The 24,688-nt window shown below is 46.4% G+C and overlaps 1 protein-coding gene across 2 annotated transcripts; it reads left to right on the top strand.

Annotated features, from left to right (window-relative positions):
- Window positions 1-1,134: 1,134 nt before the first annotated feature.
- On the top strand, window positions 1,135-20,957 carry Dusp14 (dual specificity phosphatase 14). 2 transcript variants are annotated; one of them, XM_042692375.1, is made up of 3 exons: window positions 1,135-1,224; window positions 17,036-17,096; window positions 19,681-20,957. In XM_042692375.1, the coding sequence occupies exon 3, from the start codon at window positions 19,776-19,778 to the stop codon at window positions 20,370-20,372; it is 597 nt and encodes a 198-aa protein (XP_042548309.1). In that variant the 5' UTR covers window positions 1,135-1,224; window positions 17,036-17,096; window positions 19,681-19,775; the 3' UTR covers window positions 20,373-20,957. The 2 variants fall into 2 exon arrangements, with proteins under 2 accessions (XP_042548309.1, XP_042548311.1); XM_042692377.1 differs by lacking the exon at window positions 1,135-1,224 and adding an exon at window positions 2,771-2,787.
- The last annotated feature ends 3,731 nt before the right edge of the window (window positions 20,958-24,688 follow it).

Below are 24,688 nucleotides of genomic sequence, written 5' to 3'. Positions count from 1 at the left end.
GGATGCTTTGAATCTGGTTAGCCAATGGCTTCAGGAAGAGCATTTTAAAAAAGCCTCAAAGCTTTTGCTTAGAGATGTGGGCAGCTTAAACCCACAGCGTGGTGCATACTTCCCCAACAACCCCCCCACTCCCATCCTTCCCCTCCCCCTCCTCCCAAATCTATAACTATTCGTTTGACTGCTCAGCAGTTCTGATGCCAGCGATTTACAACGGTGAGGAGCTGGGTCTGGTGAGTATAGGGCTGGGCATGGAGTCAGGACTCCATGTCTGCGACTCACTGCGGAACCTTGGAGGAAGACATTTCTTACCGCCTCCCCCCCACCCCCCAACTGGGGTCACCCTTCACCTGCCAAAGACCCCAAGGAGGGCGGGGCAGGGCATCTCCTCGTGTCATATGTGAGCAGACCTTAAATTGATGATGATGAGATTCTCCAGAGTGACCCGACAAACAAACCCTCCATGAATTCAGGTGTCCCGCCTGGGCTCCAGAGGCCCCACCTGCGTACTAGGGAGCTCGGATGGATGACCTCGGAGCAGAAGAGGGTCCGCCCTTTGCTCTCTCACGGCTACTAGCACCTGCCCACACGCATCGAAGCACAATTCAGCCCGGAGCTGCCACGAGCCTCCTGGGGTGCTAACCCCCGGGCTCTGCCCCGCCCGACGGCGGCGGGGAGGGGGCGGGTGCGCGGATTAGTCACTACCTGCGGCGCTCGCGCCTTTCCTGTGCGGTGTGTAACTCTCACATCTAGAAGCTGCCTTCGTAGCCACCGTGCCTGCACCGCCGCCTCCCAACTCGGCTGCGGCGGCGCGGAGGTCTAGGTAGGTGACACCCGACAGCTCGCGGCCCGAGCCCGCGGGGCATCTCCAGGCGCGCGGCCGGCCTCCCGCAGCCCGAGGCCCGCGCGCGCGCGCGCGCCAAGCCGCTGGGCGGGGAACACGTCTCGCGCACGCGCAGCGCCCCGTGCGGCTCCTCCCGCCCCCTCGGCCTCCTGGACCCTCCGCCCCCACCCCCGGGTCCCCCCCCCCCCCCCCCCCCCCGAGCCACAGGAGCGGGACGGCGGGGCGCAGAGAGCGTGCGCGCGGCCGGCCCGGGGCGGGGGCGGGGGGAAGGGTGGGGGGGAGGAGAGCGAGGACGGAGAGGCGCGCGCGGCGCCCGGCCCGCAGAAGCCAGGAGCGGTGCAGGAGCACGGAGCCCCAGCCGGGAGCCGCGCCGCCCCGCGCCGGTATGGCGGGGGGGTGGGGGGGGGCCCGCAGGGCCGGGGTGAGGACTTGGCGTTCACCGAGGCTGGGGCGCTGGCGGAGCCGGGAGGTCGGGACCTCCCCGCGCGACCCTGGTGTCTTGTAAACTTTGTGCGGGGGTCCGCACCTGCTCCGGAGCGGTTCAGTTCCCCCTTGGGGTAGTGGGGGGGGGGCGGGGGGCGTAGAGCCCCCACCCCCAAACTCTCTTAGGCTCCTTTCTCCTGCCGCCGAGCGCGGGCCCGGGACCCCAGGGTCGCCGGCCGCCGGGTGGGTTTCTCTCCCCGCTTCGTCCCCGCCGACGCTCCGTCCACCCCCGCGGGGCGCGGGGCCACGGCGGCTTTTCGCCTCTTCTCCGGGCTCCTGGGGCTTGGAGAGCCAGTGCTGGACGTTAGGCCGTGCCCAGGGTTGGACCCGAGCGTCGCGGGGCGGGGGTGGCTGGTGTGTGCGGTGCGGACGCGCCTGGAGGTCCGCGGAGCGCCCCGGCTCCCCCCAGCGAAGCGGGGAAGCGGGGGTACCCCAGGGCGCGGGGTCGGTGTTACCTCGGGGCGCCCCGCAGGTAACGGAAGGAGGAGGGACGGACACGGGCCATTTTCCTGTTTAAGGGATTCTTATTTTTTAAACGACTTGGTTGTACTTTCCACCAACCCAGCCCTTCGGGCATGGTGGCCGGTGTCCACTCGTTAGCTTTACCCTTCGAGTGTAGGGCGGACAGCCGGAGAACATTACAGCTTCACCTATGGGGTGCTGCTGGGGAGGGGGGGAGAACCCGTGCAGAGCAAACCCCCTGACCTCCAAGGAATATTGATTGACCCAGAGGAGTGGCCCCCAAGTTTTCCTAGAATTCCTGGGAAATGCGAGGTATGCGGGAAACCTCTTCCCTGAGGTTTAGTTGAGATCAATGAAAAGCCGGGAGAGGGGCCTCCGGGGTGTGTGGGGGGTGTGGGGTGTGGGATGGGGGTGGCGGGGCAGCAAGCTGCCAGCCCCACGTCCAGACTCTCAGCTTGCCAGCGAGTGAAGTCACTGCACAAGGCTCCCCTGCTCTGTTCCTGCTGGGTTCCTTGCTGGAAGGAAGGGTTGCTGAGCTGCTGCGGGCTGTGCAAAGTTGTGAGCGTTCTTTGCCGGCGCTGGCACTGGGTTATTGTTTCTTGGAGACTCCTACCCCGCCCACCCCTCTGCCCCCCTCCTCTGCCCCTCTCTGATCCCTGGAGGAACCGAGAGAATGAAACACACACTCACACTCTGAATAACCCAACGCTTCTTTAAGCCCCAGACACCTTAAGAATTCACATCAGGCTAGAATCCCCGGAGGAGGCCGGAAGGAGCCGTGCACAGGCGGCTTGACACACGCGCCCCATTCCTGCCTCCAGCTCTGACTCACCTTCTGACGCTTGGGGGAGGAGGGATCGCTGCTGGGTATTTTTGGCTTTCCCCCATAAACCCCCCGCCCCGGAGACGGTTCCCTTCATTCTAACTCTTCTTCGCATCCGTGTGGAACGGGGGTTTGTGCTGAGGTCTCAGCTGAAATCCTTTGGAGTCGCTGACAGCAGGTATGGATTCTGTGGAAGTCCTTAATAGAATGGCATCCATAGACCTAAGGATTATTCACCTACGGGCCAGAGATGTGTTGAACGCAGGAAATGCTTTCATACCTTCGCATTGAAACTAGCATGGTTGGAAGACAGGCTGTATGTAGCCGGGGGGCTGTTTGGTGACTTTCTTTTCTATTGGAATTTGGTTTTAAGGCAAGATAGATTTTTAAAAAAATGTTCTCTCATTATCTCAAAAAATGCTTTAAAAAAAAGCAAGCATTAAAGCTTACCTAACCAGGGCAAAGCCTTGTTTTGAGCATCTTGTTTTCAGAAGGTAACTGCGTTGTGTTACCCGTTTGTATCTCTGGACTTCAAGCATTTTCGTCTGGTACCAATTTGTACAGTGATTTTTTTTTTAAAACTGAAATTGTTTTCAAGTTGACTGGTATTGTTTATGGAGATCTGATTTCTGTTTAGAACAGGGAGCTTGCTTTTTAAGGGCAACTGGTTATAAACTTTTATTCACCCTAATGGCATGGTGGTATTTCTCAGGAAAATAGGCAAGTAAATGACTCCTTAGTAAACAATATCATGAGCCTAGGGTTATTCTCGGGTGCAAATGAAAACTTTCCCATTAAGAAGAACCAAGGATGGGTGTATTTACTTTTTCTTTGCTTGTGTGGAAGGGAGTGGAAGGCTGGGAGAGTTGCTAAAGCAACGGCAGCCTGGGTATAAACTTACATAGCCAACATTTAAGGTGGTAGCTTTATTATTTATGAAAGCTTCGCAGGGTGAAAACAAAGAAAGGAAAGCAATGTGTTCAGTTCAGGCCTGCAATTTCAGGACAGGGGTAATTAGTACAATTTATATCAGCAGTATGTAGATTTACACAGACAACAGTTATTGAGGCCTTTGGCCAGGCAACAGGTACTGTGCCGAGTACCAGGGTAAAACCTATGAAACTGACAGAGAGGAAATTGAGCTGAATTATTGTGAAGATTCTGAACTGGAAATCAACATTGTTTTTGTCTAATCTTGTGTATTGTGAATTATAACATGAAGGGGACAAAAGGCATCTAGCAAGTGGATAGCAATGAATGCTTTTAAAGAAAACACAAGTGCAACAAATCATCTTGTAGATGGAGAAGCATCTTTCCCACACTTCCCCACACCCCCACGGGCAATCAGGAACTCCCCAGGGGCTGGGAAGGTGGCTCAGTGGTAGAGCGCTTGCCTTGCATGCCAGAGGCCCTGGGTTCGATTCCTCAGCACCACATAAGCAAAAAGAAAAAAGCCGGAAGTGGCGCTGTGGCTCAAGTGGTAGAGCGCTAGCCTTGAGCTGAAGAGCTGAGGGACAGAGCCCAGGCCCAGAGTTCAGGCCCCACGACTGGAACCCCCCAGAAAAAGAACTCCTCAGATTTCAATAGAAGTAACTTTCTGCTTTTTCTCTATTTTTTTTCTCCTCTAAATATAACCCTCTACATCTGTATGTTATTTTTTCTGTTCTTTTGGATTTTTCTCCTTTTGGTCACTGTCAGATAGGTACACAGTATTCTATCTATCTATAGATGTATCTATGTTTGTTTAAATTCCTGCAGTGCTGTTCTTTTAGGATTCATCTGTGTTGTCGCCTGTGACTATAGCTGGTTCATTTTTGCAAGAGCTTACCACAAATGATCCATCCACTGTTGTTGGACATTTGAGTTGATCTGGTTTGGAGCAGTTATGAGCAATCTCTGGTCAGGTGTGCATATCTTCAGCCTTACTAGTTGATGCATATCCCCAAAGTGGTTGTGCCAGTTTACATTCCTTCAGTGGTGTTTGCCTCAGATTCATAAGCCGCTGTATTTGCTGATTAACCACAGCATGCGTGAATATTTCTTAAATGAATAAAGAGATGACAGCTAGGAAGTCTGGTTCCTGACTGATCAAGTATGGGTATATTTGTATTTCCTTATATATGGTTTGGGCTAACATACTATCCAGATGCCAAAAATGGTTCCAGAATAGAATTCTCACATTGATTTTTTTTTTGGCGGGGGAGGCCTGGTGAATAGTTACAGAAAACTTAAATATGCAAAAACAAAGTGCTAGAAAGAAAAGTATCTAGTATCTAGAAGTCTTGTAAAGGTCTTGAGTGATCCTAGTGAATGTTTGCCTTGTTGGTCCAGCCCTGCACAGCAGTGTAGTGAGTGTGTGATGTGTGTAGGCCTTCAGGCCTGCCTGCGTTAAAGGACCCACTTCTCTGTGTGTGTGTGTGTGCATCTTTCCTAAGTGGTGGGAACACAGACCCTGGCTGTACTTCCTGTGTGGTTCCAAAGTAACAGCAGCTTTTGTGCTACAAGGGACACGTTCACAAGTGTGTGTATGTGTGCCAGTCCTGGCGCTTGAACTTAGGGCCTGAGCACTGTTTCTGAGCTTTTAGCAGTTACTTGGAGATAAGTCTCATGGATTTTCCTGACAAGGCTGGCTCTGCAATCCTCAGATCTCAGCTCCCTGAGTAGCTAGGATTACAGGCGTGAGCCATCAGTACCTGGCACTTTTACAATTAAAAAAATATTTTATTATTATAAAGGTGATGTGCAGAGGAGTTGCAGTTATGTAACTCAGGTAAAGAGGGCTCTTTTGGATCAGGTAACCCCTTCCCTTTCTCCCAGTTTTTCCCTCCCGTGCCTACCTACAAGTTGTAGAGTTCATTTTCAGTATTGTGTCTAGTGCATTTCACTTTTGCAGTTTTTAGCATGTATTTTTCTCTGAATCTTTCTTGGTATGTGGAAGTATTTGATAGGAGAATTACACTTTATGAGCACACTGTTTTCTGGATTATCTAAATTATATTTAGTTTTGCTAGCTGGATTTGAAGGTAACTACTCAGTCACAAATACTGCTTATAAAAGAATTTTTTTAATTCTCTTAAGTCATAACTGTGTATGTGCTGATCCTGAGACTTGTTTTTTTTTTTTTTTAAACTGTGTATTTTTTTGTCTTTTCTTTTTTGGTACTGGGGATCAAACCCAGGACGTTGCACTTGCTAGGCAAGCGCTTTGCCACTGAGCTACATCCCAGCCCTGAGACTTGAACTCAGGACCTGCATTGTCCCTGAGCTATTTTTGCCCATTAGTGCTCTACCATTTGACCCACAGCTTTACTTCCAGATTTTTGGTGTTAATTGGAGATTAGTCTCATGGATTTTCCTGCCCAGGCTGGCTTTGGACTGTGATCCTCATATCTTAGCCTCCTGAGTCTAGGATTATAGGCGTGAGCCACTAATGTTCTTCTTTGTGAGTCAATGCTGGGCTTGAATTTAGGGCCTGGGCACTGTCCCTTAGCTTTTGCCCTCAAGGATGATGCTTTACCACTTGTGCCACACCTCCACTTCAAACTTTTTGGTGGTGGATTGAAGATAGAAGTATCATGGAAAACATTTTAGAGTAAAAATATCAGCTGTTTGATTTTTCATGTGCCGTGAAATAAAACCCTTTCATTTTTCAAAACTTTATTAAAGATGCTGAATAAAAGAAAGAAAGAGAGGAAGAAAGAAAGAAAGAGAAAGAAAGAAAGAAAGAAAAAGAAGGAAAGAGAGAGAATGAGAAAGAGTGAGTCGGTACCAGTGACTCACGCCTGTTTCCTAACTACTCAGGAGGCAGAGATCTGAGGATCACAGTTCAAAGCCAACCTGGGCAGGATAGTCCATGAGACTCTTATCTCCAATAAACCACCAAAAAACCGGAAGTGGCACTTTGGCTCAGGTGATAGAGTGCTCGCTTTGAGCTGAAGAGCTCAGGGACAGTGCCCAGGCCCAGAGTTCAAGCCCAGAGTTCAAGCAAAAAAAAAAAAAAAAGTGTCTCATATACTTTTCTGCCCAGGCTGGCTTTGAACCACCATCCTCAAATTTCAGCTCCTGAGTAGCTAGATTACAAGCATGAGCCACAAACACCTGTCTTAAAATCTTAACTTTAAAAACTATATGTGTATGTTAGACATTTTCAAGAAAAGATATTCATTGGAGAATTAAAAAGCATTCATGTCAGTACCTCTCAATCAGAGTGATAGGGCAGAAATCTAGCACTAGCTGGCTCTCCAGTGGGGGCCGAAGTCAAGGCAGTGACTTGCTATATTCATCCACCCAGCCCACCTGGTACTCACAATTCTTGCTCCGACAGACAGCCACTTCCCCTCCTATTTGCTCAGCTTTTCCATTCTCTCTGCCATCTGGGCATCTCAGTGGACAAAAGGGCTCTTGAAATTGGTAAGCATTGCTGGGCTTGGTTTGGCTTTTGTTCTAGATAGCTGTAGCATGAATAGTCGGTAGCAGGTTTTTCTGCATGTGGGTAAGCACCAAGAAAATCTTTAACATGAGAGACAGTGTGAAATTCCAGCCTCCTTCCCCAGAAGAGCGAAGACTAGAACGTGAGCTTGCTAGAAGTTATGGAAGCCTAGGCACAGAGGGAAGATCATTGTCACCTACAAGTGCACACAGCTTTGAAATCAAGATTTTTAGTTAAAAATACTGCTTATGTCGCTGCTGTCTCAGGCAGGTATTTTTGCTGGTTCTCTCACCAAATCGACAGGTGATTCTGGCTGCCATTCCTATAAAGGGTGCCACCAGGCACAGGCCAGAGCCATTTGTAGGAGTTAATTTCCTTCTATTAAAAATGTTTGCTTTTAGAGTTGTGTGTGAAGCAGGAGTTTTAAGGCCAGCCAGGGCTACATAGGAGATTCTATCTCAAAAAAGTATTTTCGGCTGAGTGCTGGTGGCTCACACCTGTAATCCTAGCTACTCAGGAGGCTAAGATTTAAGGATCCCAGGCAGGAAAGTCCACGGGACTCCAATTAAGCACCCACTTGATCTGTGGCTCAAGTGGTAGAGCAATAGCCTTGAGCAAAAAAGCTCCATGACAGTGCCCAGGTCCTGAGCTCAAGCTGCACAACTGACCAAAACAAATAAATGTATTTTCAGAGATTGAAATTATATAGAAAATTGTAAAGAGCAATCTAACCAACACCATTGCTTACTTCTTAAAATTGTTGGTCATGGGCTGGAGGAGTTGTACAAGTAGTTGAACCCTGTGTTCAAACCCAGTAGTGCCAGTTGTATGAGTGTATGTGTGTGTGTGTGTGTGTGACAGAGAGAGAGAGAGAGAAAGAGAGAGAGAGAGAATTTATCGCTCATCTAAAAGAAATAAACATTATAAGGTCTAAGCTTCCTTGGACCCCTTCTCCTACCTCCCTACTTTTACAACTCCTTCCATGAATTTGCTGTTTCCTTCCAGCCCATTGTATTTCAATATCTTCCCTAGGTGACCCCCTCCCTCCACTTCTACCTCCAGTACTGAGGTTTGAACTTGGGGGCCTTGGGTTTGCTTGCTTGGCTGATGAGGTGCCATGTGAGCCATGCCTTCAGCCCAGTAAAAGTGATGCATTTTTTGATGAATGTCAGGAGGATGTAAAAATCTCCACTGTCCTTTATTTTGCACTGTCATGTATTCCGTATTTAGGGCCAGAACTCTTTCCTGGTTAAAGGTTGGACATCTGGGTGGGGATGAAGTTGAACATCATTTAACATGGTGTTTTTTGCTCACACACACACACAAAAAAACAAAACTCAAAAGCTCAGGGTGGTGTGCATGATTTTTTTTTTTTTTTTTTTTTTGCTAAGGCTAGCATTCAGCCACTTGATCCACAGCTCCATGGGTGGTAAAATGGAGATAAGAGTCTCATAGGTTTTTCTGCCTGGGCTGGCTTTGAACCACAATTCTTAGGACTCAGGCTCCTGAGTAGCTAGGATTATAGGCATGAGCCACCAGCGCCCCGCTCATATTTAATTTTTACCATTTGGTTTCCTAAGATTTTAAAGTGTTTGTCCTATAGTCCGTTACATAAGTTGTTTTCCAGTTACCACTGATGAAGTATAAATGTACTTGTGGACTTTTGCAGGCGTTTTTTGGTTTAGTTTTTTCAGATTTTTCAGTCAATGACCATCTCCTAATCCTGGCAATTTAGAATTTTGAGAGATGAATACCTAGATTATAGATACAGAGAGACTGGCCGGTGTTCCTTGCTTCCTTCCTCTCCGTAATGGAATGTATGTCTTAGTCCTGTTTAGTTTGCTCCATCTGTTGGGTTCATCTTGCATGGCGGGAGTTCTGGTCCCAGAGGGATTACTTGTTTTCTCTGTAGTCTGGGAAAGCCTTTCACCTCTCTTTACCTCTGACTCCTCAACTGAGAACAGTGATGGCAGTGAGCGAGGCTGAGCCCCAGGAGCTCAGCATGCTCCAGCATGGGTGCTTGAGTTTGCTTCAAGCAAGATCCATGAGACAGCATGAGGCGGATTAAGGAGAGGCGCTTCTCACACTAATTCCTAAAGAGATCACCTGTGGAACTGCAGAGCCTGAGCATGTAGATCTGTGCGATTCTGCCTGTCAAGACTCCAGGAAGTGTCAGTGGTTCTGGACCAAGGTCACACTTTCTGAATATTCTCTGTCAGGAGAACCTCCAAATAAGGTTCTCCTGGAGCAGGAATGGCAGCATGTTTTGAATGCATTGGAGAAAGGCAAGTAGTCCACTCTTCTCTTCCTGCTCTGGTTTGAGTATGGCCTGAATACTGTGTCCCCCAAATGCGCATGTGTTCATGATGTTTGGTTCCCTGTGTGGGGGGAAGGGGCCGATGTGATGGAATCTTTGAGATGGGGCCTACTTCCAGGTAATTGGGTCACCAGAGTCCTAGCCCTGAAGAAGGGATTAGGGGTTAATGCTGGTGTTGGAGTGAATTCCCGTCACTGTGAATTCTAAAATGAGTAAGGTGGCCCCTTTCTGGTTCTGGGATGTGATTTTTTTCCCCTCTTGCGTGAACTCCTAAGATGCCATCTGCCATATGACTCAGACAGGAGGCCCTCAATAGAGGCTGAACTATAGCCTCCAAGTCTGTAAACTAAATAAACCTCTTTTTTTGGGGGTGGGTGGGTGGGAGAAGGGTAGTGCTGGGCTTGATCCAGGGCCTTGTACATGCTTTCTCTTCTCTTTTCTTTTCTTGTTCCCTCCCTCCCTTTCTTCCCTCCTCCTCCCCTCCCTTCCTTCCTCCCTCCCTCCCTCCCTCCCTCCCTCCCTCCCTCCCTCTCTCTCTCTCTCTCTCTCTCTCTCTCTCTCTCTCTCTCTCTTTCTTTCTTTCTTTCTTTCTTTCTTTCTTTCTTTCTTTCTTTCTTTCTTTCTTTCTTTCTTTCTTTCTTTCTTTCTTTCTCTTGGTCTGAGCTTTTCAGCTGAAGGCTAGCATTCTACCAATTGAGCCACAGCACCATTTCCAGTTTTCTGGTGGTTAATTGGAGATGAGAGTCTCACGGATTTTCCTGCCTGGACTGGCTCTGAACCGTGATCCTCAGATCTCAGCCTCCTGAGTAGTTAGGATTACAGGTGTGAGCCACTGGTGCCCGGTGCTATCCTTTTTTCTTTATACAGAGATTTTGTTATAGCCACAGAAAATAGACTTATATACTTCTTCAAGTAGCAACTCGGTTTGTCGATACCGTGTACTGATTTTTCTTTTTTTTTTTTTTGCTTCACTTCTGTGCCTTCTCTTTGCATTGTTTGAGTCACTTAGTGTTACTCTGTTACTCAGTTGTCTTTATATGAGTGTCATGCATCATCTCTTTAAGATGATGAAATTCTACAAGCGTTATATCTTGTTAGCCTTTGTATCCCAATTGTAATTATTGCTGCATAATGTAATTCCAAAACTCAGTGGTGCAAAATAAATACATATTTGTATTATGCACAGATTCCTGTAAATCAGGAATTTAGACCTCATGTAGTGGGGACAATTTGTCTTTGCTTCACAATGGCTGAGTCTTCAAGGAAAAACTAGAATCACATTGAAGTGTTTTTGTTTGTTTTTATCAGTACCTTGGTTTGAACTCAAGTTGCTCAACATGCTTGCTCATTTGGCGCTGGATCTCAGCCTCTTTCTTGGTTAGATAGGACTACAGGCCTGAGCCACTGGCACCCAGCTCTACTGAAGTGTATTAAGATATATCTAGCAAGGGTCTTGGCTGTCTCTGGGGACTTCAGCTGGCCTCACATGAGGCCTGAATGTGTTTGCTCTGCTAGGCTATTTCGTGACATCATGGCAACTGAGTTTCAAGAGCAAATCCCAAGAGAATGAGGTAGGGACACGAAACTTGTTTATAATCTTACCTTGAAGACATTTCTGCATGATTTTTGTTTTGATTAAAGTCACAAAGTTTTGTCTGGGCCCAAGGGGAAGTGACATCACCTCCACAAGTGCATGGGAGGAGGGTCAGGGCTGTGTTGTAAGAACTTCTTGTGAGACAGGAGACACTATGGTGGTCATCTTTAGCAAATACATTTGGCCACAGTCTGTGACATTGATTTAGCATGGTGTGTTAAATATAGCAACTCAGTCATTCCTGCTGTGGGAATGAGTGACAAGTAACCTTAGCACTGAGCTGGGTGAGACCCCACATTTAAAATTTTAATTCCAGAAAAATTGTTTCATTCCACCTATGAGCAGATGACCGCACAGCCTGAGAATGGATGCAAACCTCTATCTCCTTCTCGCTGCTCTCTTCTTCCTGTGCTACTCATTCTGCTCTGACATAGAAGATGGATGGATTTATCATCTGGACCTAGACTTCCTCAATTCTGTACATTTATCATCACTGTCTTGGCCACCTTCTCTTTATGGCAGTGGCATATTCTTCAGCCCACAGCTGTCAAATAATGTACAATAGCGGGCTTGGGTTGGGCTCAACAAATGCTGTGTTAATGAGGTGGCATCCGCATGTGGTCATGGGTGATCGGCCTGAGGAAGACCTTATAGGTATTGTGTAGCAGCCATGTATCACGCCAGAGGTCACCTGGGGAGCATTATCAGTTACTAAATGTGATAGAGAAAGCAAAAATTTCCAACCTCGGGGCTGGGAAGGTGGCTCATTGGTAGAACACTTGCCTTGCATGCCTGAGGCCGTGGGTTCGATTCCTCAGCACCACATAAGCAAAAAGAAAAAAGCCGGAAGTGGCGCTGTGGCTCAAGTGGTAAAGCGCTAGCCTTGAGCTGAAGAGCTGAGGGACAGCGCCCAGGCCCAGAGTTCAGGCCCCACGACTGGACCCCCCCCCCAAAAAAAAAAAAAAAAAAAAACACAAAACTTCCAACCTCCAAATGTGAGATGTCCAGGGGTTATAGCCTGGACAAAAGCTTTCCAGGTGACTAAGAAAAATTTGTATTTTTTTTTACTTCATTTTAACATGAATATTACTTCATATAACTCAAGTTTGGATTTTAGTCTTAATGTTCTACCAGAAATTTCCTTTTTCTTAATGAAAAATAGCAATTTTATTTTGTAAGAGTGAATATTTTAACTTTCTTACCAATAGAACACATTTTTTTTTTTTTTAATTGTTGGTCATGGGTTTTGAACTCAGGGCCTGGGTGCTATCCCTGAGCTCTTTTGTCTAAAGCTAACTCTCTACTATTTGAGCCACAGAGACACTTCTGGCTTTTTCTGAGTATTTTAGCGGAGATGGGTCTTTTCTGCCTGAGCTGGCTTTGAACTGCAATCCTTAGATCTCAGCCTCCTGAGTAGCTAAGATTATAGGCATGAGCTACCAGCACCCAACTACATTTTTTTTTTACATAATGAAAATGAATGGGTTAAGTACTATAAGCTAAAACATTTCTATTTAAAAAAGAGTGGCTTTGAGTATGTGGTTACTGGGGTTTGAACTCAGGGCCTTGTAACTTACTAGGCAGGCACTCAACACTGAGCCATATGCCCAACCCTAATTTTTACTGTTATTTTCTCCCCCATTGATGAGGCTTGAACTTAGGGCCTGGGCACTCTCACTGAGCACTTTTTGCTCAAGGCTAGCTCTCTACCACTTTGAGCTACAGCTCCATTTCCAGTTTTCTAGTGGTTCATTGGAGATACAAGCCTCACAGACTTAGTTGCCTGGGCTGGCTTCGAACTGCATTTGTTAGATCTCAGCCTTCTGGGTAGCGAGGTGGTGAGCCACCAGCACCTGACTTTAATGGTTATTTTTGAGACAGCATCTTACTTCCTGTCCAGGCTCAAGCCTGTACTCTGATCTACCTACTTGAGGCCTAATGTTGTTGTCATGTGCCAGGCGTGTACCAGTGTACAGCTTTCCTCTGTTGAGATGGAATTTCAAGAGACTTTCTGTCCAGACTGGTCTGGAACTGCAGTTCGCCCAATCTCAGCCTTCCAGTTGGTTTAGGGAGACCGGTGAGGACCTTCTGGCCCACCTATGGGTTGAGAAGAGGTCTGTCAAACTTTTCTGCCTGTCCTAACACCATGATCCTCTGTTCTCATCTTCCCAAATCAGTAGCTGTATAGGCATGAACCACTGTGCTCTGCTTAAGATTTGTTTTGCTTTGTTTCTAAGAGCTAGGTGCTTAGTAGGGTATTAAAAAAAAGTAACAGTGTGGGTCTCTAGTATGTATCTTGACCCTGGAATATGCCTAAAGCTAAGACAGCCATCATTTTACCATCATCCTGATGCCACGGTGGCCATTTTCTGCTTTTTCACCATGAAAACAATGTAGTAGTGCTGCTGCACTTTTGTAACTAGTCCTAGTGGTTGTCAGCAAGAAGGAAAGAAGCCAGTCCCCATGACAGCACTGTGATCAGAACTCAAAATAGGTGGTGACCCCAGACTAGCAGCCGCATCATGTCATCACTCTGGCAATGGCAACCACAGGACTGGTGCCCACATTGTACATTGTTGAGATTCCAGGCCACTGCACGCACAGATTCTATGCCTCAGCTCCCAGTGATTGATGCTCATTAACTAGAGATCAGCACTGTCCTTGATAATTCTTATGCCTGATTAAAAGAAAAAAGCACCCCCACCCCCACCCCCAACCATGTTCTCTCAACCTTCTGGGTTTTTCAGGAGGTCATCTCTTCCTGTCTTTCATCCCACTCCACTCCCATGCTCCTGTCCAGGAAAGCGTTTTTCCCCCTCTATGAAGTAAATGTAGCTGCACAGTGATTGGGGGGGGGAGGGCGGGCGTTCCTCCGTGTCCTCCCTGAGAACAGCGCCATGCAAACCTCTGGGCCTTGTACACCGGTCTCCCCGCGCACACCGTGATTTTGATGCACCTATGATGTAAAATACCTCATGACCAGGTCCTGCTGGTGTTAGCGCAGGACTGGGCCTTGCCAGGTTGCTCTGCCTTGAGGAGGGCTTTTGGCATACCGGACAGTGTCCTGAGGTGCCGGCCAGTCGGTTCTGCACGCTCAGTGAAACGGGAGCAATGCCGCTTGTCTGAGCCCAGTCTCTCCTGTCTCTTGTGTCTTTCTTAGGCTGGTGTGGAACCTTTGCCTGCATGGCAGGTGCTGGCTGGCGGTGGCAGAGCATTGTACTTAGGGCAGGTGAAGATATGCACTCCCCTCCCCCAGCCCCCATTCTGCAGAGGAGCAGTGTGTGGTCCAGGGTTGGAAGCCAGGACACTGTGGTGGAGCTTTTCCTGCTCGACTTGTCTTCTCCGGGTTGCAAGTCATGTCATGTCTCCCTTTTTGAACTTGCCTTTTCCAATCTGGAAAGGGGACCGGCAGGGCTTGTCAGGGGATCGTCTGCAATGATTGCCCCTGGAGTGCTCTCTGGCAGAAGGTGTTTTTCTAAAGCAGCTTTGGCATGTTAAGCAGGTTTGCTGGCACAGGATGGGTGGCAGCAGGGATGGAGCATTGTCTGTCTCGTAGATTCTGCCCCGAGGACTCACAATCTGTTCTCCCTGTGGCTGCTCAGTGCATGAGACATAACCCAAGCTTCCAGCCCTCCTCTGTGCAACCTCGGGTCCTTGGTGCAGACCTTCCTGCTGCAAACAAAAAGGCCCAGATGCCTGGCCCCCAGCTCTGGGGGGGAGGGCAGTGGCTTCCCAGACAGCAGGTGCAAAGTGGATCCCGTTCTAACTAGGAAACTACTTGGGAATTGGGTGAGCATCTTCCAGATATTGCACATGGTGGAGAAAGTTCCCAGTAGTTTGAAGGCCCAATTTGATGACCAGTTTTTGAAATGAGTCGGACTCTCCCAGGGGAAGATCAGGGGTGGCAGGGGTACTGTGCTCTGCTGTAGATGACCTCATGCCATCACCCCTCACCTGTGTACCCTGGGGCGTGAGCGAGTCAGGACAGGTGAGGCAGTGCTGGGACTCAGGCCTGTCAGGGAAAGCCAAGCAGCTCTGCAGTGGTTCTCAAAGTGTGTCCTGGGCCAACAGCATCAGCTGAGAAATGCCAATTAAGTCCTATTCTAGAACTGCCAGATCAGAAACCCCAGCAGGGTCCAGTAACCTAGGTTCTGACAAACCCCTCAGGCGATCGTAAACCACTGTGCCACTGTGTTATGACTGGATTATTTTTTTAACCTCCCCCACTCCCCCCACGCTGGGGTTTGAATCCAGGCTTCACACATGCTAGGCAAGCACTTTACCACTGAGCTACATCCTAGCCCCTCAATTTTTCTTTGGAACTTTTTTGCCAGTTGTGGGGCCTGAACTCTGGGCCTGGGCGCTGTCCCTCAGCTCTTCAGCTCAAGGCTAGTGCTCTACCACTTGAGCCACAGCGCCACTTCTGGCTTTTTCTGCTTATGTGGTGCTGAGGAACCGAACCCAGGGCCTCATGCATGCGAGACAAGCACTCTACCGCTGAGCCACCTTCCCAGCCCCTCTTTGGAACTTTTGATCCTCCTGCATGAGCTTGCTGCGTGCTTATAGTCATGCACCAACCACCTGACTTTTTTTTTTTTTTAACAGTTTCAAAGTGTTAAACATGTCACAAAGCCTTTATTCCTATGTGTAACCAAGAAAAGATCAAGTGTTTATACAGAGGCCTGTGCATGAACATTTATAGCAGCTTTACTTATAATAGTCTTAAACTAGAAACAAGTCACTGGTATATTTACACAGTAAACTATAAGCAGCAATAAAGAAGAGTGAAGTATTGGTTTATCCAGTATCATGAAGTAATGCTAGAATGAAAGAACCCAGGCCATAGAATTACAGGGTTCTATATATATAAAACTCTAGAAAGTGCAAGCTGCAGAGACAAAGGCTAGATTAGTGGTTGCTTGGACTAGAGATAGAGGGATGGATTATGAAAGCTCATGAGGAAATTTTGAGGGGTAGGTGTTTCTGTTGAAGTCATGATGTTTTAAGTGTATAAATGTCAGAACTCATTAAGCTATATACTTCATCACTACAACACACACACACACACACACACACACACACACACACACACACACATATTCTTTTTCTTTGCATGTCATTAACCCTCCAAGATAGCTGTAACAAAGTGAAAAAAATTTTTTTGTCAGTCATGGGGCTTGGACTCTGGGCCTGAGCACTGTCCCTAAGCTCCTCAGCTCAAGGCAAGCACTCTACTGTTTGAGCCACAGTGCCACTTCTGGTTTTCTAGTGGTTAATTGGAGATGAGTCTCAAGGCCTTTCCTGACTGGGCTGGCTTTGAACCGAGATCCTCAGATCTCAGCCTCCTGAGTAACTAGGATTATAAACTTGAGCAATTGGCACCCGGGAACAAAGTGAAATTTAAGTGTGAAACTTACCCAGGAAAGGCAGGGGACCCTGATGGGAGAGGAGCTCATCTTCAATGGTACTTACAGGTGATGGATATATTATTGCATCTATGAATAAGAGGGCCAGCCTGAAGAAAATGAAATTTCCCATTGCTTTCCTGAACACCAGCACGGTTTGTGGTTGGCATTGGTGGCTGTAGCCAGCCCTGCAGCTCTGCTGTGAAGCTGTCCTCTCTGCTACACTGAACGACATCCCTCCTGGCCGGGCTGGTTCCCAGTCCACACTCAGGTCTCTGCGCGCTGGAGTCATAGAGTGGCTCAGCATGCCACCACTCCATCTTGCTTAGCTCTTCTCCTCACTGTTCTGTCTGGCCCAGTTCCTCACACTCCTGAGTCGACTGAGTGCCAAGAAGTTTTGTTACCTGGCCAGGCCCAGTGAGCATTCTGCAGTGCCTTACATCTCATCTATATGTGCACTCTGAATCACTGCCTTTCAAAAATTGTACATTACGACTAAAACTGTACCAAACATTTGCACACCAGGGGTTATGTCATTAACAAAAAATTAGTAGCAGGGCACTCTTCAGTGTACATCAGAAGTAATTAGTAGACCTGGATTTACTCCAGACACACTTGATGTCATAGAGGAATCATTTGTGTTTCCTGGCTGACTTGTCCTTGTCTCCTTGTCTTTCTGCAGATCTGATTTTTATTCACTGTAAAAAACACTGTTCACCTAGGACTTCCTGAATCCAGCATTGGTGAGTAGCAACAACACTACCTCCCAGCCCTCCCCACCCCCACCCCTTATAAGGGTTTGAACTCAAGGCCTTGCACTCACTTAGCTTGCTTATTTACTAGGCTGATACTACCACTTGAGCCACACCTCCAGCACAGCTTTTTGCTGGCTATCTTGGAGATTATTTTTCTGTCTGTCTTAGTGTCAAACTCTGAGCCTCCTGTGTACCTAGGATTCCACACAGGAGCCACTGGTACCTGGCCTGGGGATATTCTTGTCTGATTCTATATCTTCTCAGGCTTGTTGTACCAGTTATGCAAAGTACATTCCCAGTGCAAACAGACTAGAGGCACTTACAGTGAGGAAAATTGGAAGGAAACCAATTATTTCTTTTTATGTATGTGTGTGTGTATGTAGCCCAGGCTGGCCTCACATTTTAACCTTCCAAGTGCTAGTTTATTGGTGTGCAGCAGTATACTCACTTCAGTATTTTCCTTTTCTATGGTTATACATATATATATATATATATATATACACACACACACACATATATATGTGTGTATATGTATGTATATATATATATATATATATATATATATATATATATACATACATACACACACAAATAGAGAAAATGGATTTGATTTTAATTTCAATATATATCTGGCTGGACCCAGTGGAATTCATTAGGGAACTTAGTCCTACCTGGGGTCAAATCAGGCAAAGTGCCCATTTAACTTTAGGACCATGATCTTTTAAGGGCTGGGAGTGGAGCTAAGTGGCAGAACACTCACCTAGCACTCTTGAGGTCCTGGGTTCAATTTCTAAACAACCAAGACCACCATGACTTTCAAATCCCCTGGCATTATTTCCATAGAAATGCCATAGTACTGTGCCCAGATTCAACTGGACTTCCAGTGTTTGTATTACAGAATAGCCCTTTGTTACTTAAAGCACTGAAGGTGACCTGGCTTTTCTGCAGCTCATCCAATTCAGTTTCTTTCTTGTCCATAAAGGCAGTTCACTGAGTGAGTAACCTAATATGAGATCATTTTTTCACCTTGTAAGGCCTCAATGTCTGGAATTAGGTTTATGAAAATATAGCCATTGGGGCTGGGAAGTTTGCTCAGTGATAAGAGCGCTTGCCTTGCCTGCCTAAGGCCTTGGGTTCGATTCCTCAGCACCACATAAGCAAAAAGAAAAAAGCCGGAAGTGGCGCTGTGACTCAAGTGGTAGAGCGCTAGCCTTGAGCTGAAGAGCTAAGGGACAGTGCCCAGGCCCAGAGTTCAGGCCCCACAACCGGATCCCCCCCAAAAAAAACAAAAACAAAAAGAAAATATAGCCATTGTAGCCATCAGAGTAGCTGAGTAGTACATGAAGGCACGGCTGTATGGAAAGAAAACTTCTATCTCTGGCTGGGCTGTGGCTCTGTGGTAGAGTACTTGCCAATAGGTGAGAGATCCTTTGTTCCTTGTCCAGCACTGAAAAAAAAATTCTGATCCCTTCCTAATCTGCAAGAAACACTCCTGGCTGAGAACAGGATCCTGAAAAAAGTCTTTTTTTTGGAGGGGGGGTAGGGGAGGGAGGCCCAGTCCTGGGGCTTGAATTCAGGACCTGGGCATTGTCCCTAAGCTGCTTTTGCTCAAGGCTAGCATTCTACCACTTGAGTCACAGCACTACTCCTGGATTTTTCTGCTTATGTGGTGCTGAGGAACCGAACCCAGGGTTTCATGCTACTACTAAGCCACATTCCCAGCCCCTCCTGATTTTTTTTTTTTTTTTTTTGGTCCAGTCGTGGGGCCTGAACTCTGGGCCTGGGCGCTGTCCCTCAGCTCTTCAGCGCAGGGCTAGTGCTCTACCACTTGAGCCACAGTGCCACTTCTGGCTTTTTTCTTTTTGCTTATGTGGTGCTGAGGAATCGAACCCAGGGCCTCAGGCATGCAAGGCAAGCGCTCTACCACTGAGCCACCTTCCCAGCCCCCCCGCCCTCCTGATTCTTTAGGAACCAGTTAAGCATTTTTTTTTCTTTTGGTATTACTGAGGTTTGAACTGTGCTTGCTAGGCAGGCACTCTACCACTTAAGCCAGGTCCCTCGCCCTTTTTGTTGTTACTTTTCAAATAGTGTGTTGGCTTTTGGTCAAAGCTGGCCTTACTAAATACTATTTATGCCTCACTCTGCCACATCCAGCTTCTAATTGGCTGAGATGGGGCTGTGAATTTTTTGCCTGGGCTGGCCTTGAACTACATACAATCCTCCTAGCCTTGCAAGTAGCTATGATCATAAGCACGAGCCACCATGCTTGTCTTGTCTTTTAACTTGTCTAAAAATAAGATGACTTAGGAGGTTGTATTTTTTTTAAACAATCACCAGGAGTCTGACATTGATTTTTACATATCACATTGTAAGCTACTTTTCCTATTAATCAATAGAAAATGACTTGTCAACATCCTTGAAAGATGGCACTCTCTTACAAAAAATAGCCCTTGTTAATCCTCTTCCTTCCTTCCTTCCTTTCTTTTCCTTCCTTCCTTCCTTCCCAAGCCCTGCAAAAGGCTGTGCTACCTCATTAGCATTTCATGTACTCACAGATACCTATACTTTGCAGGAAAGAAAGAGGCTACAGCTTTGGATTCCTTGGTGGACAATAAAACTCTGTCTGGTCTTGCCCCTGATGATGCAAGTGTGACCACTGCCATCTTCATGAGCTCCAGAGGTCATAGCACGCTGCCACGGACTCTCATGGCGCCTCGGATGATTTCTGAGGGAGACATAGGGGGCATTGCTCAAATCACCTCCTCCCTCTTCTTGGGCAGAGGCAGTGTGGCCTCCAACCGGCACCTCCTTCAGGCTCGTGGCATCACCTGCATTGTTAATGCTACCATTGAGATCCCCAACTTCAACTGGCCTCAGTTTGAATATGTCAAAGTGCCTCTGGCTGACATCCCTCATGCCCCCATTAGACTGTACTTTGACACGGTGGCTGACAAGATCCACAGCGTGAGCAGGAAGCATGGCGCTACCTTGGTGCACTGTGCTGCAGGAGTGAGCCGCTCAGCCACTCTCTGCATTGCTTACCTGATGAAATTCCACAATGTATGCCTGCTGGAGGCATACAATTGGGTGAAAGCCCGGAGGCCCGTCATCAGGCCCAACGTGGGCTTCTGGAGGCAGCTGATAGACTACGAATGCCAGCTCTTTGGGAAGTCGACAGTGAAGATGGTGCAGACACCTTATGGCGTAGTTCCAGACGTTTACGAGAAAGAGTCCCGACACCTGATGCCTTACTGGGGGATGTAATGCTGCCGAGGCCCGCAGCAGCCCCAGCCCCTGTGCAGTACCAGCATCTGCTAGCACCGTCTGCTCCCTTCATCTTTTCAAGTGGTTTACTTCTGGTTCTCCCTCAAGTGTTTTTACACTGAGTGCTCAAATTCATTTTAAGAGATAGGGAGGGGACATAAAGGGATTTGTCTTAGTAACGTTTTTAAAACTAGCATTTTGAAATAGTGTTTATGAAAATCTTGAACTGGCTTTTAATCATTTTTAACAATTTGAACAGTTTACTAAACTGTTTCTGCTTTATTCTGACTTCCTTGCCTTTTGGCAACATGGCAGGAGGAGCGCAGTGCAAAATTCTCTCTGGCTGGGCTTTGCCCAGAGTGCCCACCAAACACGCTTAGTTAGGGAAGACTGATAGACAGCGTCTCTCCTGGATTAACCCTTTCCTTTCCTCTCTATTATTTAGTGAGTCTGTAAGTTAAATACACTTTTATTATTTAGTTGATAAGTAATTATAATGAAATCTGCTGCAAAAACTCTTGAAATCAATGTGCCCCAGAATTATATGAGCATTATTTTTAATAAATATATCTGCTTAACATAGAACCTTTACTAGTAATGTTGGGGTGTGTGCGTGCATGTGTGCTGCTGCTGAAATATGCTCCCCCAATAACTATGCTAAACACTGCTTAAAACAGGCACCTAGCTGAATCACGTTGGTGTCTGACATCCTTGCTGAAGGATAGACATTATGCATAGAGCGTCTGCTTTAATAGGTACTGTTTTCAGTTTCCTTTAGGTAAGTGCAATGCACCAAAATATCCATCTTCCATCAAACAAATCAGTTTTTTTTAGCAAAAGGCATGTCTCTGTTGACGGTTAATACACAAGAGTTATCGAAATTGAAGCTTGGCATGAGTAATAAGCAAATGACAATAGCTTCCTTTGTTTAGCTTTGGAAATGTCACCCAGTTCCTCGTTCCCAGTAAATCTGTCAGCACAACTCATCAGAGATGTAATAGAGTTTAATGAGCTCTAGGCGCTGACCAGGTGGATTCTTACACTACATCAGAGAGCTACCTGAAGTCTACAGCAGACACGGCTGCTGCTACAGCATACTTACATATGTCACAACTTATTCATGCAATAATGTTCTAGCTTTTTTTTTTTGCCTGTCCTGGGGCTTGAACTCGGCCTCAGCGCTGTTCCTGAGCTCTTTTTGCTAAAGGCTGGCATGCTACCACTTGAGCCAAAGAGCTACTTCCAGTCTTTCTGAGAAGTTAGAGATAAGACTTTCTTGCCTGGGCTGGCTTCGAACCCAGATCCTTAGATCTCAGCCTCCTGATTAGCTAGGATTACAGGCATGAGCCACCAGTGCCTGGCACCTTTTGTAAATTCTAAACAAATCCCTCTTCTATACAAGAACCACTCACCCACTCTTACAAATATTCACCATTATTGCCTAAATAGAAGAACCAAAAATGCAAAATTGTCCATGATCAGAATGTAGTGAAGACAAAGCTTTAATGAGGGGATACCAGGGCTTTTTCAGTACAAGGCCCAACTTTAGGTCCAGGCCTTGGATCAAGAACCCCAAAGCAATCACTGTCCCATAGGAAGGAAGCATCCGGTGACCCAGACATTTGGAAAGTAAGGAACATTTTCCTGTAGAAATCCTGTCACACAATACTATTGGAATGTTAACCAAGTGTTCTTGGCTCTTGGGAAGCCTAACTCCTTTCCAAGTGTCCTAGCTCACTTCATCCTAGTGCCTTACGTTTATGTGAAATCTTAACCTGTCAAAACAAGACCAAAAGTATATAGTAGCATGACATTCTCCTACACTTGCTTTTTATGTTAGAGAAGTTTAACAGTTAATGTCATCACAGACCCTCAGAATCTTTTAGAGTCAAGATTTATAATGGCTAAACAGGGCAACTAGGGAGCTATTTGTGCAGCTGTACACACAAGGAAGAGCCACACCATCCTTCATTCACTCATTCACCTCATTCACTTATGCTAATATAACATAGCCAAAGTCACAAAATAATGAACAGTCATACAACACTATTTACATTAATGTAAATGGAGAAAAAATTACTATGCTGATACTTAAAGTATTTGCAACGTGGCATATTTCACCCAGAGCTGTTTCATTAAGTTCCTTCCTCAGCTGAACTTTGGAAGGAGAGGACTTGCCGGTGTAACTATTTGGTGTAAACTCTTCCAACCAAGGCATAGAAATACAGGGTAGACATCTTGCCTGCATACTGATGCATGTTGAACTGGTCTATAGCAGGCTACGATGCTCCCCTCTGAGCAGCAAATGCCTTTGAAAAATGTTACTTTATTAGCTGTTCGTTCACAAAATAAGCTGTTTGATCTAGGTGTAGAGGGGAATTTTCAGTGGCCCCAGTACAAAGCAAGCATTTCACAACTGTAACATACAACCCCTACAGTCTTTTCAAGAACATTCTACTAGGAAAGTAGATGTCTTTATGCGAATTAGACCAAAAATTAAAAAAAATTCAAACACACAAAATATGTATAATTACACCTAACATTAAAATAGTTTTAAATATGCAGTCCATGTAGAATACTAACTAGGAGATGGGAAAAATAAATCATAGATAATATCCTAGTATACCTTAGACCTGTTCTAAGCTCAAGCATGTTCAGACAAAAATTACATGCTAACCCATAGAAATCTAAAAAGCAAAACACAATACTCAGAAAAGTGCTTATTAATCGCCATTCAAACAGTAGGGTGAAACTGCCTGACACAATACACAGGATGGGGATAAGTAACCTTGGTTACTGTTTCCAAGGACACTGTCCTCTTGGCTAACAGGAGAAGCGCTGAAGTGAAGCTGAGAGCAGGGTTGAGTCATTTCGGTGAGCGCATGCAACGACAACCAGCCCCGTGGTGTTTTACCCCCATCCGCACTGGAGGCATCTAAACAAACATTTCAAGTATTAAACACATTCAAAGTAGTGGATACTTTTCATAAGAAAAGGTTTTTACTTGATCGCTTCTGAATTTTCCTCTGGCACTGTTCAAGGTATCACACTTGGTAAGGGCATCTACAATAATGAGGAATGTTATCCAAGGCATTCTGGAAGAAAATCTAAGAGTGGAGACCAATCTAGTAAACAGATTAAACAAAAAATTACTGCATGTAACATTTCACAAAATGCTTCAGCAATATAAATCCTGTCAAGCTGGAACCATGTTTCTTGGTAAGGTAGATTCCATTCTCTGGTTCTATGAGGGAATTTATATGACTGACTGAAACTGGTTGCTATTCTGGTGCCATGGTAGGCGCTGGTGCTGTTCAGGATTGAGCCCGGCAAAAACTGGCCACTCATTCCACTAGCCCTGCACATGGACAAGCCTCTCAGTGACAATCAGACAGAGGTCTCAGTCATTAATAGCCAGAGATAATACCATATGGAGTAAATAAATAACATCTCTTCAACGCTTCTCTGTACATCCTGGTAAATAGCAAGTTAAAGCAGAGGCCACATCAACAGCTGTGTAAAATACTCTCTACCTTTCTTAAAGATGATGGATAATAGATAGGCTGGAATAGCACAGAATTCTCCTAAGTTTTGTCCTGGAAGGGGAAAATAATGTAAAAACAGTAGTTACAGACAAAAGCAACCTTGTCAGTTTACAAATAGAAACTAGGTCTAGGTCAGAGACTCTTTACTCAACTGAAGCACTCAAGATTGAAAATTCCTTAGATAAGCTAGGTGGGCAGTGGGTGGCGGTGGCTTATGTCTATAATCCTAGCTACTCAGAAGGCTGAGTTCTGATGATCATGATTCAGAACCAGCCAGGGCAGAAAAGTCTGAGATTCTTACTTCCAACCAGCAAAGAGCCAGAAGTGGAGCTGTATGGCTCAAGTGGTATAGCACTAGCCTTGAGTGAAAGTTAAACGAGTACAAGGCTCTGCCAAATGCTGGTGGCTCACGCCTGTAATCCTAGCTATTCAAGAGGCTGAGAGCTGATGGTCACATTTCAAAGCCAACCTGGGCAGGAGAAGTCCATGAAACTCTTACCTCCAATTAACCACCAGAAAACTACAAGCGACTCTGTGGCTCAAAAAGGTAGAGCACTAGCCTTGAGCAAAAAGCTCAGGGACGGCACCCAGACCCCGAGTTCAGGTTCCATGACTGACCAAAAAAAAGTGCAAGGCTCTGAGTTTTAAATTCCAGTACTGGCATGTGTGCAAGTATACATGCGCGTGTGCACATACATGTGCACACACACACAAGCACACCCTTAGATAAAGGACATGACTAACAGCAGCCCTTAACCACCTTTAACCACT

This window comes from Dipodomys spectabilis, unplaced genomic scaffold, assembly GCF_019054845.1.
Source record: "Dipodomys spectabilis isolate Male_0828 unplaced genomic scaffold, ASM1905484v1 ptg000004l, whole genome shotgun sequence".
Lineage (NCBI taxonomy): Eukaryota > Metazoa > Chordata > Mammalia > Rodentia > Heteromyidae > Dipodomys > Dipodomys spectabilis.
The sequence above is the reverse complement of the archived record's forward strand: the minus strand, read 5'-3'. Positions and strand labels throughout refer to the sequence as shown.